The sequence below is a fragment of the Rhinatrema bivittatum genome, chromosome 8 (genome assembly GCF_901001135.1).
Source record: "Rhinatrema bivittatum chromosome 8, aRhiBiv1.1, whole genome shotgun sequence".
NCBI classification, from domain to species: Eukaryota; Metazoa; Chordata; class Amphibia; order Gymnophiona; family Rhinatrematidae; genus Rhinatrema; species Rhinatrema bivittatum.
Genome location: NC_042622.1, coordinates 46,444,172 through 46,457,970, shown reverse-complemented (window position 1 = coordinate 46,457,970; position 13,799 = coordinate 46,444,172). Strand labels below are relative to the sequence as shown.

The 13,799-nt window shown below is 40.4% G+C and overlaps 1 protein-coding gene across 2 annotated transcripts in view; it reads right to left on the bottom strand.

The window, feature by feature from the left end:
* Positions 1-900: 900 nt before the first annotated feature.
* Positions 901-13,799, bottom strand: part of TGM2 (transglutaminase 2) — a 72,495-nt gene continuing 59,596 nt past the window's right edge. For both annotated transcript variants that reach the window (XM_029611224.1, XM_029611225.1), the window contains 3 exons: positions 13,465-13,625; positions 6,240-6,376; positions 901-2,858 (listed from right to left, as the gene is read on the bottom strand). In XM_029611224.1, coding sequence (XP_029467084.1) covers positions 2,705-2,858; positions 6,240-6,376; positions 13,465-13,625 — 452 coding nt within the window. In that variant the 3' untranslated portion in view covers positions 901-2,704. The remainder of the gene's footprint in view (positions 2,859-6,239; positions 6,377-13,464; positions 13,626-13,799) is intronic.

Genomic DNA, 13,799 nt, shown 5'->3' with positions numbered 1-13,799 from the left:
TTTTCTCTCTTTCCTCATGTGGTTTAATAAAGAGCAATACAATTTATAATCTCTCCCAGGACCATCATATGACCTTTAGTCACCTAAAGGCAGCATGTAGGAATCTAGTACCTTATGGACCTTTTTACTAAACTGGGATTTTTACATCCTTGAGGTATGTAGTTTTCATGTTAGCCCATGGGATAACACAAATCATGTGATTTAAGATGATTTGCAATAAGCCAATTGAATATCCATGAGCTGTTTTTGCATGCAGTGTAGTTCATTTAAATATTCTATGAGTGGCAGTAATTTTTGCATTAATGGTAACCCGAAAGCACTACTACTGACTTAATATCAAATAAAGGCCTTACCACCCTTAGCAAATAGGCCCCTAGAGGTCAGGTTTCATCATTAACTGTTGGATCAATATATATATATATATATATATATATATATATATATATATATATATATTTATTTATTTTTAGTTTTTTTTCTATACCGGCATTCGTGAGGGTATCACATCATGCCGGTTTACAATAAACAGTGGAGTGAAAAAAGGAACAATGAACGAAATAAATAATAAGTGCTAAACACAAAATATCTTGATGTTGTGATGTTTGAGGGAATACCATAATCTAAACCTGAACTGCATGATGAAAATCCTGAAACATTATAGACATTATTTGAGATAATCAATAATATCAATACATATATATTTAGATTTTGTTTTTTTGTATAGATGATGTTTTCAGATCCCTTTATATTACAGGAATGATTGATTTTCTTAATACAAAGAGGAACTCTTATTTTTCAAGTTTGTTTTTTTTTGTTAAGTTTTTTTTTTAATGGTGAATAACCCTTTCAAGCAAGGAGATGAATTCTGCCACACTACAATATAAGAACAACAATACAAACTGGGGGAAAAAGTCAGTTTTATAAAGTGAAAATCTCTTTATTTTTGTGTTTGCATACACTCCATTATATAGAGGTTATACATCTGTTAGAACACAGGAAACAGCATTAGTAGAAATTAGAACCAGTGAATAGATATGGTGGCCTATACATCTCATCACATATGTGCTTAGTGTATATAAATATATATTTATATCTGTAAACATACAATATTTTTGTTCATATTATATATTCCTTTCCTGCTCAAAATAATTATGATTATTTTGCCAGCACTGTCATTAGTGGAGCCTGTGTTTCAAAACTTTGCTGTTTATTATCTGAGGGGTTAGAAGAATTACTTACAATGTTATCCCTAGCTAGTCAGGAGTGAGACACCTGAAAAAAAACAACAATATTTATTTCCCTTGTTTATAAAAATGAGTTGGTTTAATAAACTTCATACAGTTATGGGTGTATGTAAGATTATGGGGAGTTGGGAGACAGAGAGTCCTTGAAGAGAAAATGTACCTAGACTAAGAGATGTCCAGCATGCAGACCATTGGAATATTTCTTCTTCCTCTGTTCACTTTCTGCCCTTTGCAGTCTTGGAACGTAAGGGTGCCAGATTAAATAATAATACAGGAATTCTGCTCTGTCAGTTCATACCACAGAGGTTGCCAAAGAATGAAGATAAGGTTCTGATATCAAAAGGACATGTAATCATAGCCCGGGTCCTCGCCTAGATGCTATGACTTATTAGCTCACAATATTAATCTTCTTTCCCAGAACAGCCATCAGAAACCTGGACGATTAAAATGCCTTTAACATGTATTAATGCATTTTCTCCAACTCATGTATCAGTTTTTACACCATCCCCCAGGCAAATCACTTGCAAGAAAGATGCTACTAATTGGGAGTCAGTCATTTTCGGTTAGATCAGCAAACTCTTCATTGCATGGCTGGCTTGATGCCTTCTTGAGTTGACTGTTTCCACCTATCCTTGTTCTTCTGTTTCCTATGTGATTCTTCCTACTGAGATCACGCATGATCTCTTATGATACTTGAACAGAACAGTAAGAAGTTTCTTAATGTATAAATAAAATATGGCATTTCAATTATTCTTACAGTTGATGCTGGTATGATTTACTGTATTGGTTCTGCACTGGGCATTTTTAGGTCTTGTTGTCAATCTTTTGGGTTTAGGGCACTCTACAGCCATGTACTATGGATTCTATCTATAGAGAATTACCAGAAATACCACATTAGGGTAATCGGACAGGTCACGGTTTTTGCCAAATCTAACAGAATTTAGAGCTTCAAAGGATGGCTATCTGCTGCCTGGTAGCATCTAATATACAATCATTTAATTTTGTCTGCTGGGGAATGTACGCTGAATCGAAACTGAGGAGTAGTAGACAGGACACCAAACACAGAACAGGAAAGCTTCAGCTAGGTATCCTTGTACAAGGTTTATTGCACAGTGTGGCTTGGCAAAGTGCTGTAATAGATGTGAAAAAGTTTGTGGAGCAGGATCCTCAAATCAGAGAGGTCTCTTCAGAAAGAGTATAGAGAGGCCGGTAGAAAGGTAGAGGACATATTAAAGGGAGAAGATTGATGTTGCGCTCTGATGACAGAAAATATTTTTTTGTTTATTTTGGGTGAAAAAAATCCGACTTGTTACCGCATGAGTTATGCAGAGAAACCAGTCCACTATGGCTTAAATGCTCACTCAGAAAAAAACAGACTTCTGCCTCTATTTTGTTTCTTGTGTTTTTAGGATTTCTGTTCCCAGGAAAGGCTCACTTAGGGCTCATCCACACCATCTCACTTAACGCTGTGGGGCGATGATCACATTTCTGTATCCCTTCACCCCCTTCAGCTTATCGCTCTCAAAATCCACCACCAGCTTCCTCAGCCCTGAATACTGCGGGACAAAGTCCACACGGACCTTTGCATCTTCTCCAGGTCCAATGCAGCTGTCACTAGGATGAAAGAGAGGGAGGTTTAATAAACAAAGCTGCTGACCTGATCCATAGCCACCACTCATACATCAATACTCATGCTTGAACTTAAGTATTTGACTATTTCTCATGTACTTATGCTGTAAAATGTTTTATAGGTAATTACTTAGGATTAGTGTAGTTTATTGCATTTGATAGACCACTTTTCACAAAACAATCAAAGCAGCACAGGATGGGCAAAACAGCATTTGGACGGGCAAAACAGAGGCTCCCCTAGTTAAGCACTGGATGGAATATCAGCACACTTGAAGAATTGAGATTCTGTGTTCTAAGACAATTCCAGTGCCCTAGGGATGGCCCTCGCAGATACTACGACAACATGAGCAGAAGTTTATATTTCAGTGGAGCACAATGGCTCCTCGTGGTTTAAATTCTATGATCAAATGGGAAGCATTTTTTTAGATACCATTTAGGTATTTCATTTAACTAATATGGATGGGATTCACAGTATACATATGATTATAATAGGGGGGACAATGCAGGGGCTTGTTTCATTGGCTAGTCTTGCAGAATTGAACTTGGCCTATGTATGCCTCACTTTGCTCATGCAGTTTTTTCATTGGATTGTGGCCGAAGTAAGTAGGAACATTTAAATGCAGTCAGTTTCGTGGGTTAAGCCTCGTTTTCGATTCAGCGTACGATAAGACTTCGGGAAGAGGAGCAGTCTAAAAAGCAAAAATTAGAGCTTAAAAGGTAGGAACAGAGTCCCGATACCAATTTCTAGACTAGTGATAATACAATGGGGGAACATGAAGTGGTCAAATATATATTTTATATGTTTTTGACTTGTAGTAGAACTCAAGAGAGAGCTATTTAGCACTGGGAGACCGGATAAGCAGATTGTAGTATCGCCATTTGAGAGAGCAGTGAGATTCCAAAAACTGAAAGATATTTGGGGGTGAATTAGGTAACGATCTTTGTTTCTATGATGACCGGGTGGTGGAACACAGCCGAGAGGGTGAAGTTTACAAAGGAGGGTTACGTGGTGTTATAGCTGCTATCTGCTGTCTGTTTCAGGTAGTTTTATGGAGGAACATGGTGGTTCCATCTGTTTAAAGGTGAGATTACAGTTATTACCGTATTTGCCGGCATATAGGACGCAGTGGCGTATAAGACGCAGCCCCTTTTTTATACATATTTTAATAATTTACCTTTGAGGCATTAAATCAACAGCGTCCAGTGGGGGGTGGGGGGGGGGAGTGACGCGCCGCCCGATTCGGGGAGCAATTCTGCAGGTCCTATGCACCGGTAATCAAAATTACTAACTGCGTCCGGTGGGGAGGGGGGGGGGGCGCACCACCTGATTGGCCGGTGCTGGGCTAAAGGGGCTTGCCGAAGCACGGCTGTTGATTTTGATTGGGGAAGCTGCGCTTCGGCAGGCCCCTTTTGCCCAGCACCGGCCAATAGGACGGCGCGCCCTCGCTCCCCAATGCCACCGCGTCACTCCCCCCCCCACCGGACGCTGTAAATTTTGATTACTGGCACATAGGACGCACTCCTTATTTTTCACCTATTTTCAGGGGGAAAAAGTGCGTCCTGTACGCCAGCAAATACGGTAATTGTTAATTTTAAAGTAAGTTTTGGCATGAAGCAGAGGCTAGGTATTTAATATGATCCATTTTTTATTTTTAGAATTTTGTAACAGTTGAGAGTTTTGCGAGGTTCACAGAACTGTAGAAATAACTTTGCTTTGTGGAAATTGGCAGGAAGTGCATAAGGTAATTAAAAATAAAATAACATTTTTTTGAATGGGGTTTTAAACCAATCAGTTTTCAAACCAAATTGGAAATAAATCAAAGAAACATAGTTAGAGGGAGTATTTCTTAGTGGTTTCTAAATAACACACTTTGAATTTATTATTTTTAGAACGGGTATCATCATCATCAACTGAGGCGTTCTGGTCTAGTTGAATATTCCACTGAGGAAGCCATTTGGCGAAACAAGGGCCCTGTCGGGACATTGGCAATAGATTAAAGAAGAACATTTGTTACATCTTTTCATGATTTTAGATGAACATCAGTTCCATGTTTTGATGGTTAAAGAATAACATTATAAACCATTGATTAGAATAGAGATCAATTAGAAGGGATATTTTTTTACATAAGTTGTAATTTGGATGCAGCTTAAATATTGTTAGATACAATGTAAGAAAAGAAGGTGAGTATTTACAGTCATTCGTCATAATGTATGATTGAGTATGGGTTATGAATGGAGTTTTGTATGAGGGTGATTGGTTGGTTTTTCTATAAAAAAAATGAGGTAAATGTTTTTAGGTAAAGAATTAATGATTTTTGGATTATAGAATGATGGATGTATGTAGTGCATTTTGAATATTTGCAGATTATTGGTTAACAATTATTGTAAACTTGTTTTGTAATAAAAACTTTTGTGATTACAAATATCTGTTTAACACAATTTAAAAATCATTTATAATATAGAAAGTGCTTGAATCCCACTCTCAGAGTGTATTTATTTGTTATAATAGTTGAGCACTGGGATATTTATATATTGCCTGATTGGATTTGTTTCTCTCTCTATATATATAATAGATTTATATATACAGTATTTTGTTTTCCAAATCCACCAAAATGGGAATACCAAAGCCTCTGAGATTAGTCAGGGTTTGTTAGGAGTTTTTAAAGAATTTTTCACATTTTTTATAATGTGGTCTGGTATGGTGAGCCACCAAATGTTCCTCCTTCAAAGTTACCAATATGGTAGATGGATTTTAGGTTAGAATTATTTTGCCCACCTCTAATCCATGCCCTCTTGCATAGTGTTGGCTCGGAATTGTTGCACTGTTTCAACATTCCAGAATCCACTGGAAGCACCGTTTCAATAATTGGAAGGAGCAGATGAAAAAAGGCACTGAGCCTATTGGGGGGGAACGGCCAATCAGCAAAACATCTGCTTTCACCTAATTCTGATTGATAACACGCGCATGCTTTCTCTTTCAAAAATGCCATGGGAACAGACTCTGCAGGGGGACTTGCACCTGCTTTGTGTGCAGGTCAAATTTTGCTTGAAAAGTGCATGCAAAGAATTAATAATTAAATCTATTGCACATACCTTTCCTTCTCCAAGGTAAACGAGCCCCTCACCCCCACCCCGCAGGAATGCTTCCTCTCAATGTGGCAAAAAGTCCACATTATTGTGGAACAAATGTGGACTTTCAGCCATGCTGAGGTTGAGCAATTTTTAGCCAGTCAAATTCTGCATGTAGAACACTTTTTACTTGTGCAAATCACTTTGCAAACTGCCTTCATAACAGCGCAAAATTCTCAAAGATGTTAGTTCAAATCATTCCCATAAGTAAACGGGAGATCAGAATAAGATACATACATCTGCTTCTTCTGTTGCCCTTCTGTGAGACCGGCCCCCTCCATTGTGAAGACACAGCCACTGAGGGGCTGTGCAAGAGGATTCTTTAGGGTTATCTCTGCAACCAGCTTTCTCTTCTGCATCGGTTCCCCTAAAATCTAAAGGAAAATATAATAAAGTTGCAGCGCTGCTAAACACGAGATCATTGGAGAATTTGTTAAAAGTCATTTGCCCAATAAAGCTAGAACATGGAACCTATTAAAATAATAAAATTCCTATTAAATTACTACATATTATTTCCTGAAACAATGTTATCCCCTTTCAAGCTGGGAAAAGTGCTTACTGTGCACACACTAGCTCTACATGCTTCTCAAATCCAGTCCTTGACTCCTTTCAAGAGGTCTGGATTTTAGGGCATCCAAAATATCCCAATGTACTTAAGTTTGATTGTTTTTGTTTTTTTAATCAATACAAATCTTTCTAACGAATGTTCATTGTAGATCTTCTTTAAAAAAAAAAAAAAAAAAAAGGGCCTGCTTTTAGAACTTGGACTGGATTTGGGAATCACTGACTATGTAAAAGCAGGACAGGGGCTTCCCAAACCTGTGATGGGGCCGCGGCAGCCGGCCGGTTTCAGCATATTCAGAAGGAATCTGCAGGTACAGGGTATGTGTACATTTATCTCATGCTTACTCCTTGCGGATATGCTGAGCCGCCAGCTGACAAGTTTTGGAAGGTCTTGAGTTAAGATAACCCCCTGGGCTCCAGTTTTATATAGCACAGAAGAAAGAATTTGGGGAATTATGAAAAAAGAGCTGAAAAACCAATGTGAGCTTCCTCTTCCTTATAATTCAGAGCTGATTACGTTCTTTTTGGATTTACTCTTCTGCATGCTATGCTGTAGGCTAAGGGTTGAATAGCTTTGGTCCTTGAAGGCCACAAAAAAAGGTTCTCATACGCTCCACAATTAATATTCCTGAGACATATTTGCATGCCTTTGCTCTAATCTAAAGAAAGAGGAATGGATTTGGATTTTAGATTTGAATCCTTGCTGTTCCAAACCCGAGCTCCAGGCGAGATACAATCAGGAACGAGAGATACTGCCCTGCCCCTGAGCAGGGCTAGCGCGTCCACTGGGCGAACTAGGCACTCGCCCTTGGCACCGAAGAGCAGCCGTGTGGTGCTGCTCGCTTAGCTTGTCCTGCTCGTGGCAAAGATTCTTTGAGCTGCAAGCAGCGCACTCTGCTCGCGGCCCTGAGAAGCACACGGCGGTGCGAATGAGGTAGGAGTCGGGGCCTGAGACTGGCAGGGACGGCACGGGGCAACGCGACCGGGGAGGGGCAGTGGGCACAAGGCAGAAATCACCTAGGGTACCTACTTCCTTTGCACCGGCCCTGCCCCCTGAGGCTTACAATCTCGGGGGGATGATGTACTAACTCATGGGATTTCCCACAGGTTGCTTGGTAACAAACGTGCGCATGAAATTTCCATGGAGAAGGCCAGAAAAGATAACGTCTTCTCAAGAGACGTGCTTATCTATTTTTATGAAAACCAGCGCCTGGATCTTGGCTCACTGCTCTGACCAGCAGGCTGCGCCTCCATCAGACTGGTTTGCAGCCCTGGAGAACCAGAGCACACCCTTGCTTTAGGTAATGATTCTGGTAGTAGCTGTGTTGACAGGGAAGTCAAAGTAAGTAATGACATTACGCACTACAGAAAGTGAGTCCAAAAAAAAGTGATTCATGAGTGACCTTTGCCAACTTGGTAATTCTTAGGCTAGCTGTTAAAAAAAAAAAAAAAAATTACAAAAATATATGAAAAGTGACATTTTTGATTAGCACAGAGTGAATAATATTACACTTCATTTGAAGCTTTAATTCACAGCTTAGACCTTCAATAAAGTTTTATTTCCGAAGAACTCTTTAGCATTTTGTTTCTATTCTGGATTTTTTATTGTTTGTCAGTGAGAAACATATAAAAGAAAGTTGCAATAGCTGAGGTATGTAAATGATAACCGAATGCAGCAAAGTAACCACCATTTTAAAATAATAATTAAAAAAAAATACATAAAAACTTAGAAATGAGAGAGACAACCGGTCTGATCACTGGTCTGTGAAGGAGACTCAAGCTATCAAACAATGGGTGTGCTAAGATTCCTGTCCCTTTCCATTGACCATCTTTCACAGTACAAAATGATGCAAAGTGTTTAAAGCAGCACAGGTTTTGACGTTTTTATTTGCTAAAAAAATTAAGGGCCTGATTCACTAAAGCTTTTCTCCCATTCTGTGAATCAGGCCCTAAATTGCAAGTGTGCATCTGATGAAGACTTGTTAACTTATCTGTTTGATTCTATAGAGGCCAAGATTCAAAGCCATTGAGATGGATAACTCACAAGTTATCAATCACACAACAAAACCCACTCACACCAACTGGTGTACTCTAGTACACACCAATGTCAACAACCAAAAATAAACTGTGTACTAGTTAAAGAACTAACATAACACCCAAAAACGCCAAACAGTTTTTAAACAAATTTTGTAAGACCCTCTATTCACGAGAAGACATATTGTGTGTTCAACTCGTTTCTCATAGGGGTCACTATTGCTTTTAATCATTCAAAAGTTCAATTTTTGTTATCTTTTTCAAAGTTTTTTTTAAAAATTCCTCAACCAATTTTTTGGCAAGCAAAGTGCAACGGGTACTTATCCGCGCTGAAAAGGTCCCAGGTGACCCGACATGGCCATGTTTCGGACCGCTGTCCTGCTTCAGGGGTAAAGAAGGAAACCAATTCAGATACTTTGTAGAAAACTTCTTCTTGCGGCGTCTTTATTCTGTGCCGGTCAATTTTTTCACACAGGCTGCATTTCAGCCCGAAAGCGGGCTGAAATGCAGCCTGTGTGAAAAAATTGACCGGCACAGAATAAAGACGCCGCAAGAAGAAGTTTTCTACAAAGTATCTGAATTGGTTTCCTTCTTTACCCCTGAAGCAGGACAGCGGTCCGAAACATGGCCATGTCGGGTCACCTGGGACCTTTTCAGCGTGGATAAGTACCCGTTGCACTTTGCTTGCCAAAAAATTGGTTGAGGAATTTTTAAAAAAAACTTTGAAAAAGATAACAAAAATTGAACTTTTGAATGATTAAAAGCAATAGTGACCCCTATGAGAAACGAGTTGAACACACAATATGTCTTCTCGTGAATAGAGGGTCTTACAAAATTTGTTTAAAAACTGTTTGGCGTTTTTGGGTGTTATGTTAGTTCTTTAACTAGTACACAGTTTATTTTTGGTTGTTAACTCACAAGTTATCCATCTAAATGGCAAGTTATCCATTTAAATGTTTAGTTTTGAATATTGACCTCAGAAAGTTTTATCTCTGCACAACTTACTTTCATGTTATTAGCACAGAGAGCACTGGAGTGATTCAAATGGTCAGATGCGGCAAAATGATGTGTTTCAATATGCAAATGTCTAAAGCACACAATCAGGATCAGCTCCAGACTAATCGGCTTCTCCCCCCCACCCCAATACCAGCTTCATTCATGCTACCGTCTGCAACCTTCACCTTACCGTGCATCCTCCTCTTCTCAGTCTTACCTTCTGTATCTGCCCTGGCCCAGTCCTACCAACAGAAGAGTAGCCCTGGGCGCTCAGCACTTTTAAACACTGCTTCCTTCTGCATCCCCTCTCTTGGGTGGGAGAGAGGCACCAGCAGCAGAAGCAGTAACTAGAAGTGCCAGTCCCCCAGCGCTGCTCTCCTGTTGGCAGGGGTGGCAACAAAACGTCAGCCCCCGTGGTGGGAAGGGTGGCACTTGACAGCAATTCTTTCTAGCCCCGCAGACCTTATCAGAAGTGGTACTGCAGTTGTTCCTTAGCCCAGAATCCGTATCTGGAAGGGGTGATGGCACCCCCTAGTGCTTGGCGCCCCATGCAGCCACATAGGTTGCACATCCCAAAAGAAAGCCCTGCATAGTTACATGTAATAGCTTTTAGTATATTGTTATGGAAAGGACACTTAAGCCAAGATTCATTAAGACAAGCTCTTCGTCTACATTGATGAGAAAAGCATGGGAATCATAAGTGGTCTGAATTGTCCGAATCTGTTTGGCAGACCCACTGATGAAGAAGCAAAGCAAGGTATGAAATGCATCTGGGTCCCTGCCTGCTGACCAAAATCTGATTCTCAGCCCTTTAATGAAACAGCATAAAGCTTCAAGCTGTTTGAAGTTGGAAGAAGTAAGGCTCAGAGAAAATGTGAGGAAATATTACTTAGCCAAGATGATAGCTGATGCATGCAATAGCTTAATAACAGAGATGGAAGTAACGAAAAAAGCAAGAGGATTTAAGCTTGTTTGGGACAGCTACAGCGGGCAAGGAAAAGGGATAACTGAAGATTAAGTAGGGTCTGAAGTGACAGGGCAAGACCACCTTATCTATTGACGGCATCAAGTTATTATGTTCACTTTGTTGACTCTTGGTTTGGGCAACATTTTTTTCCCATTGAATTCCAAGTTATCTTATAGCAGTAAATCTGGAGATATCCAAAGCATCAGCAATCAGATAAATTTATATTATTATGTTCCACTGAAGAACATTCTGTGTATTATTGTGCAAATAACCTTTTACCTTTTACAAATGAATTTTAACAGTTACAGAACCTGATTCTTAAATAGCATGTACCTAACCCAAATAATATTTTTATAGGCCCTTCAGGGTGGTGCAGAGATGCAATGCACGTCACATGTAAGCTCTTTCTTATAAATGAATCTGAAACATTTGGTTAAAAGAAGACATCAGTCCTGAACTACCCATAGTTAGTTGTAATTTTTTTTTTTTAGTTCATGGGCATTCAGAGAAGGACAATACACAAGAATCCCGTGGCAGTGCTGTGTATCTCAGTGCCAAGAGACGCGAGTGTGATTCCTGGGTCAGATCTTCTGCTCCCCGGCTTGGCCAACGAGGAGGATGTTGCAGACGCAGTACTATTCACAGAAGTTTTTGGAGGTGGTGGGGGAAGAGAGATTAAATTCTAGTCATTACACAATGATGACCGCTAGTGGTCAGATTTAGGGTCCATGATAGCACAATCCTGGAAGGAGCCTTGGGACAGGTCCCTTGACCTGGGATGGGCACTGCAATGATGGGATTAGAGTAAGTTGGGAGGGGGCTACAAAATAAGGGCTCATGGCACCAAATCCTAGCCCTGGTTCTGATTGAGCTGGAAGCCCAAAAGAGCAGGAGGAAACTACTGTTGAACACCCCCCCCCCCCACCCCTCCCTGTGAAACTTCAGCTATTGCTATAGTATCTGTCAAGATACCAAGTATTATCCAATAATGTTTGCCCCATTTGAAGTAATACAACCTCACCGGTGGGTAATTCTTATGTTGGTTCAAGGGAAGGAATTGAAACCTGCAAAGAAACCCCTTTTCTAAAGAGTTCAATCTATGCAGATGAAATCAAGAAATCCAGCCAGAGTGAAGTTGCCATAAACTACTAAATAGATTTACAAACTGTGTCACTTCATGGGAAACGCATAAATTCTCACCCAAGCAGCATGACTTTTTTTTTTTTAATGCACTTACTTGGGTTACAGAGTTTAGGACAGTGGCTATTATTTCTGCTGTAAATAACTTGAATTGTCTGGTAAGAACAACATACAAGTATATAGTTTTTGAGTCAGCAGCCAAAGTTGATGGATTTGCAGAGGGAATGCATATGTACTGCAGTTTACAAAATTAGTAGGAATATGCATTTGTTTTACCCAAATGGGTAAAATAGCATCAAATGTTGCCATTTTCGGTTCATTCCAAACAGAATGAACCGAAAATGGCCTTTCCCAAACATTCTCCCCAAATTTTCGATCTGTAAACAAAACAAAATGAATAAAAACAGAAAAGACCAACACAGGCCTCCTGGAACAAGAAAACCCTGGGCCTACGCAGCTGAGCTGCACCAGAGCCCAGCCAGGGCCTCCCCAGGCCCCTCCAGCCCCCCAAAAATAAAGCTAGGAACCAGCACCTCCCCTGCTGGGCCTTTCTAGACTCAGCGAAGGCTTCCTGTGCTTCTCTCCCATGAAAACATTTGCTGGGGCCAGGAACCTCCTCTCTAGCCCCCACTTACCCCTTCCATGGGGTCCATAGGGGCAGGAGTGATCCTTCCCTGCAGATGGTAGATTTAAAAATAGCGCCGGCTGAATGGAAAGAAGCAATGAAGCAATATCACTTTGGAGCCCTCCTCAGGTGTGATTGATGCCATTTTAAAATCTATCATCACTGGGGCAGAATCACTCCCACCCTTTGCAGCATAAGGACCCAATGGAAGAGGATAAGTTGGGGCTGGAGGGGAGGGGTCCCTTTCCCCTACAAATGTTTCTATGAGGGGAGGCCCAGCTGAGCCCATGCCCCAGGTGTTATGTTTACAAAGCTGGGGAGTGGGGAGTCAGAGGGCCGGAGAGATTTCAGCCCAGCTGAGTGGGTCCAGGCTCCAAAGCTTTCTCGGGAATGGGTTTGGGAGTAAGCGAGTCTCCTGGAGGTCTGTTTTGATACTTTTTCCTTTGTTTTTGTCTGTTTTGTTTTGAATGTATTTTTTTCAGTTCGGCAAATGAACCGAACCAAAACAATATTAAACAAACTGGAAAAAATGATTCTCATGAAATTAAAAAAAAAAAAAAAAAATCAAACCAAAATAAACATTTTTTGCTGAAAATTAGCTTTCGTAATACCTTGTTTTGTCATTCTATAATTCCTAACTAATGTGTGCTTGAAAAGGTTTTAGAATTTAAAAGGGGATTGTTCTAAGTATGCTGGTTTATAGTCCTCATTCAATTTTCTTACGCAATATGTTTGGAAGTCAGGTTCAAACTAGCTGTAAACTGTTTTTAACCATCATAGAATGCATCTTAAAATGTTGTGAGACTAGCATTGAAGCCAGAGAATTTAGCATCCTGTGTTGAAACAGCAAGCAGCATCCCTCCCTGCTCTGTTTTTGTTCTCATGTGTGGTGCTGATAACACAGTCTGGGTCCTTCTGCAAGATATGCCCTGTGCTACCGCCCTGTCTGCAACTCTTCAGCTGGAGCTTTGTCAATTTTGATGGAAAAATCAAATGATTGCATTATACCTGGATTTTATACCCTTAAAAGTTAATATCTTCCTGATCTTTATTGTCTGTCATGCACGTAGCATGTGTTACAGGCACAGGCTGATACAGGTTTGAGAGCAACTGGAGCAGAAAGTTAGAGGCCTTACCCTGACTTTAATGTCGGGATTCTTGACGTAAATGTCTCTGAGTCCGAGGATGATGTCCTTGGACTGGTACTCGTACAGAAGGGCCACCAGCTTGATTAGGTTGTCCTGGGTCAGGCAGCTGCCGTATTTCTCATACAGAATGCGTAGTGGCACCGTTCTTTCTGCAACATGAAAGGAAAAGAATGGCATTGTGGGTCGCCTTTGGCATTTGCTCTGGGCATCTTAGCGGGGTTTCTAAAACTGGATCATGTAAACCGAAGGGAAGGGAAGGGAAAGGTGGTAAATAATTTACATTGTCTGCAGAGGGATTCCTCTGCGCTAAAACTTTCCCTAGT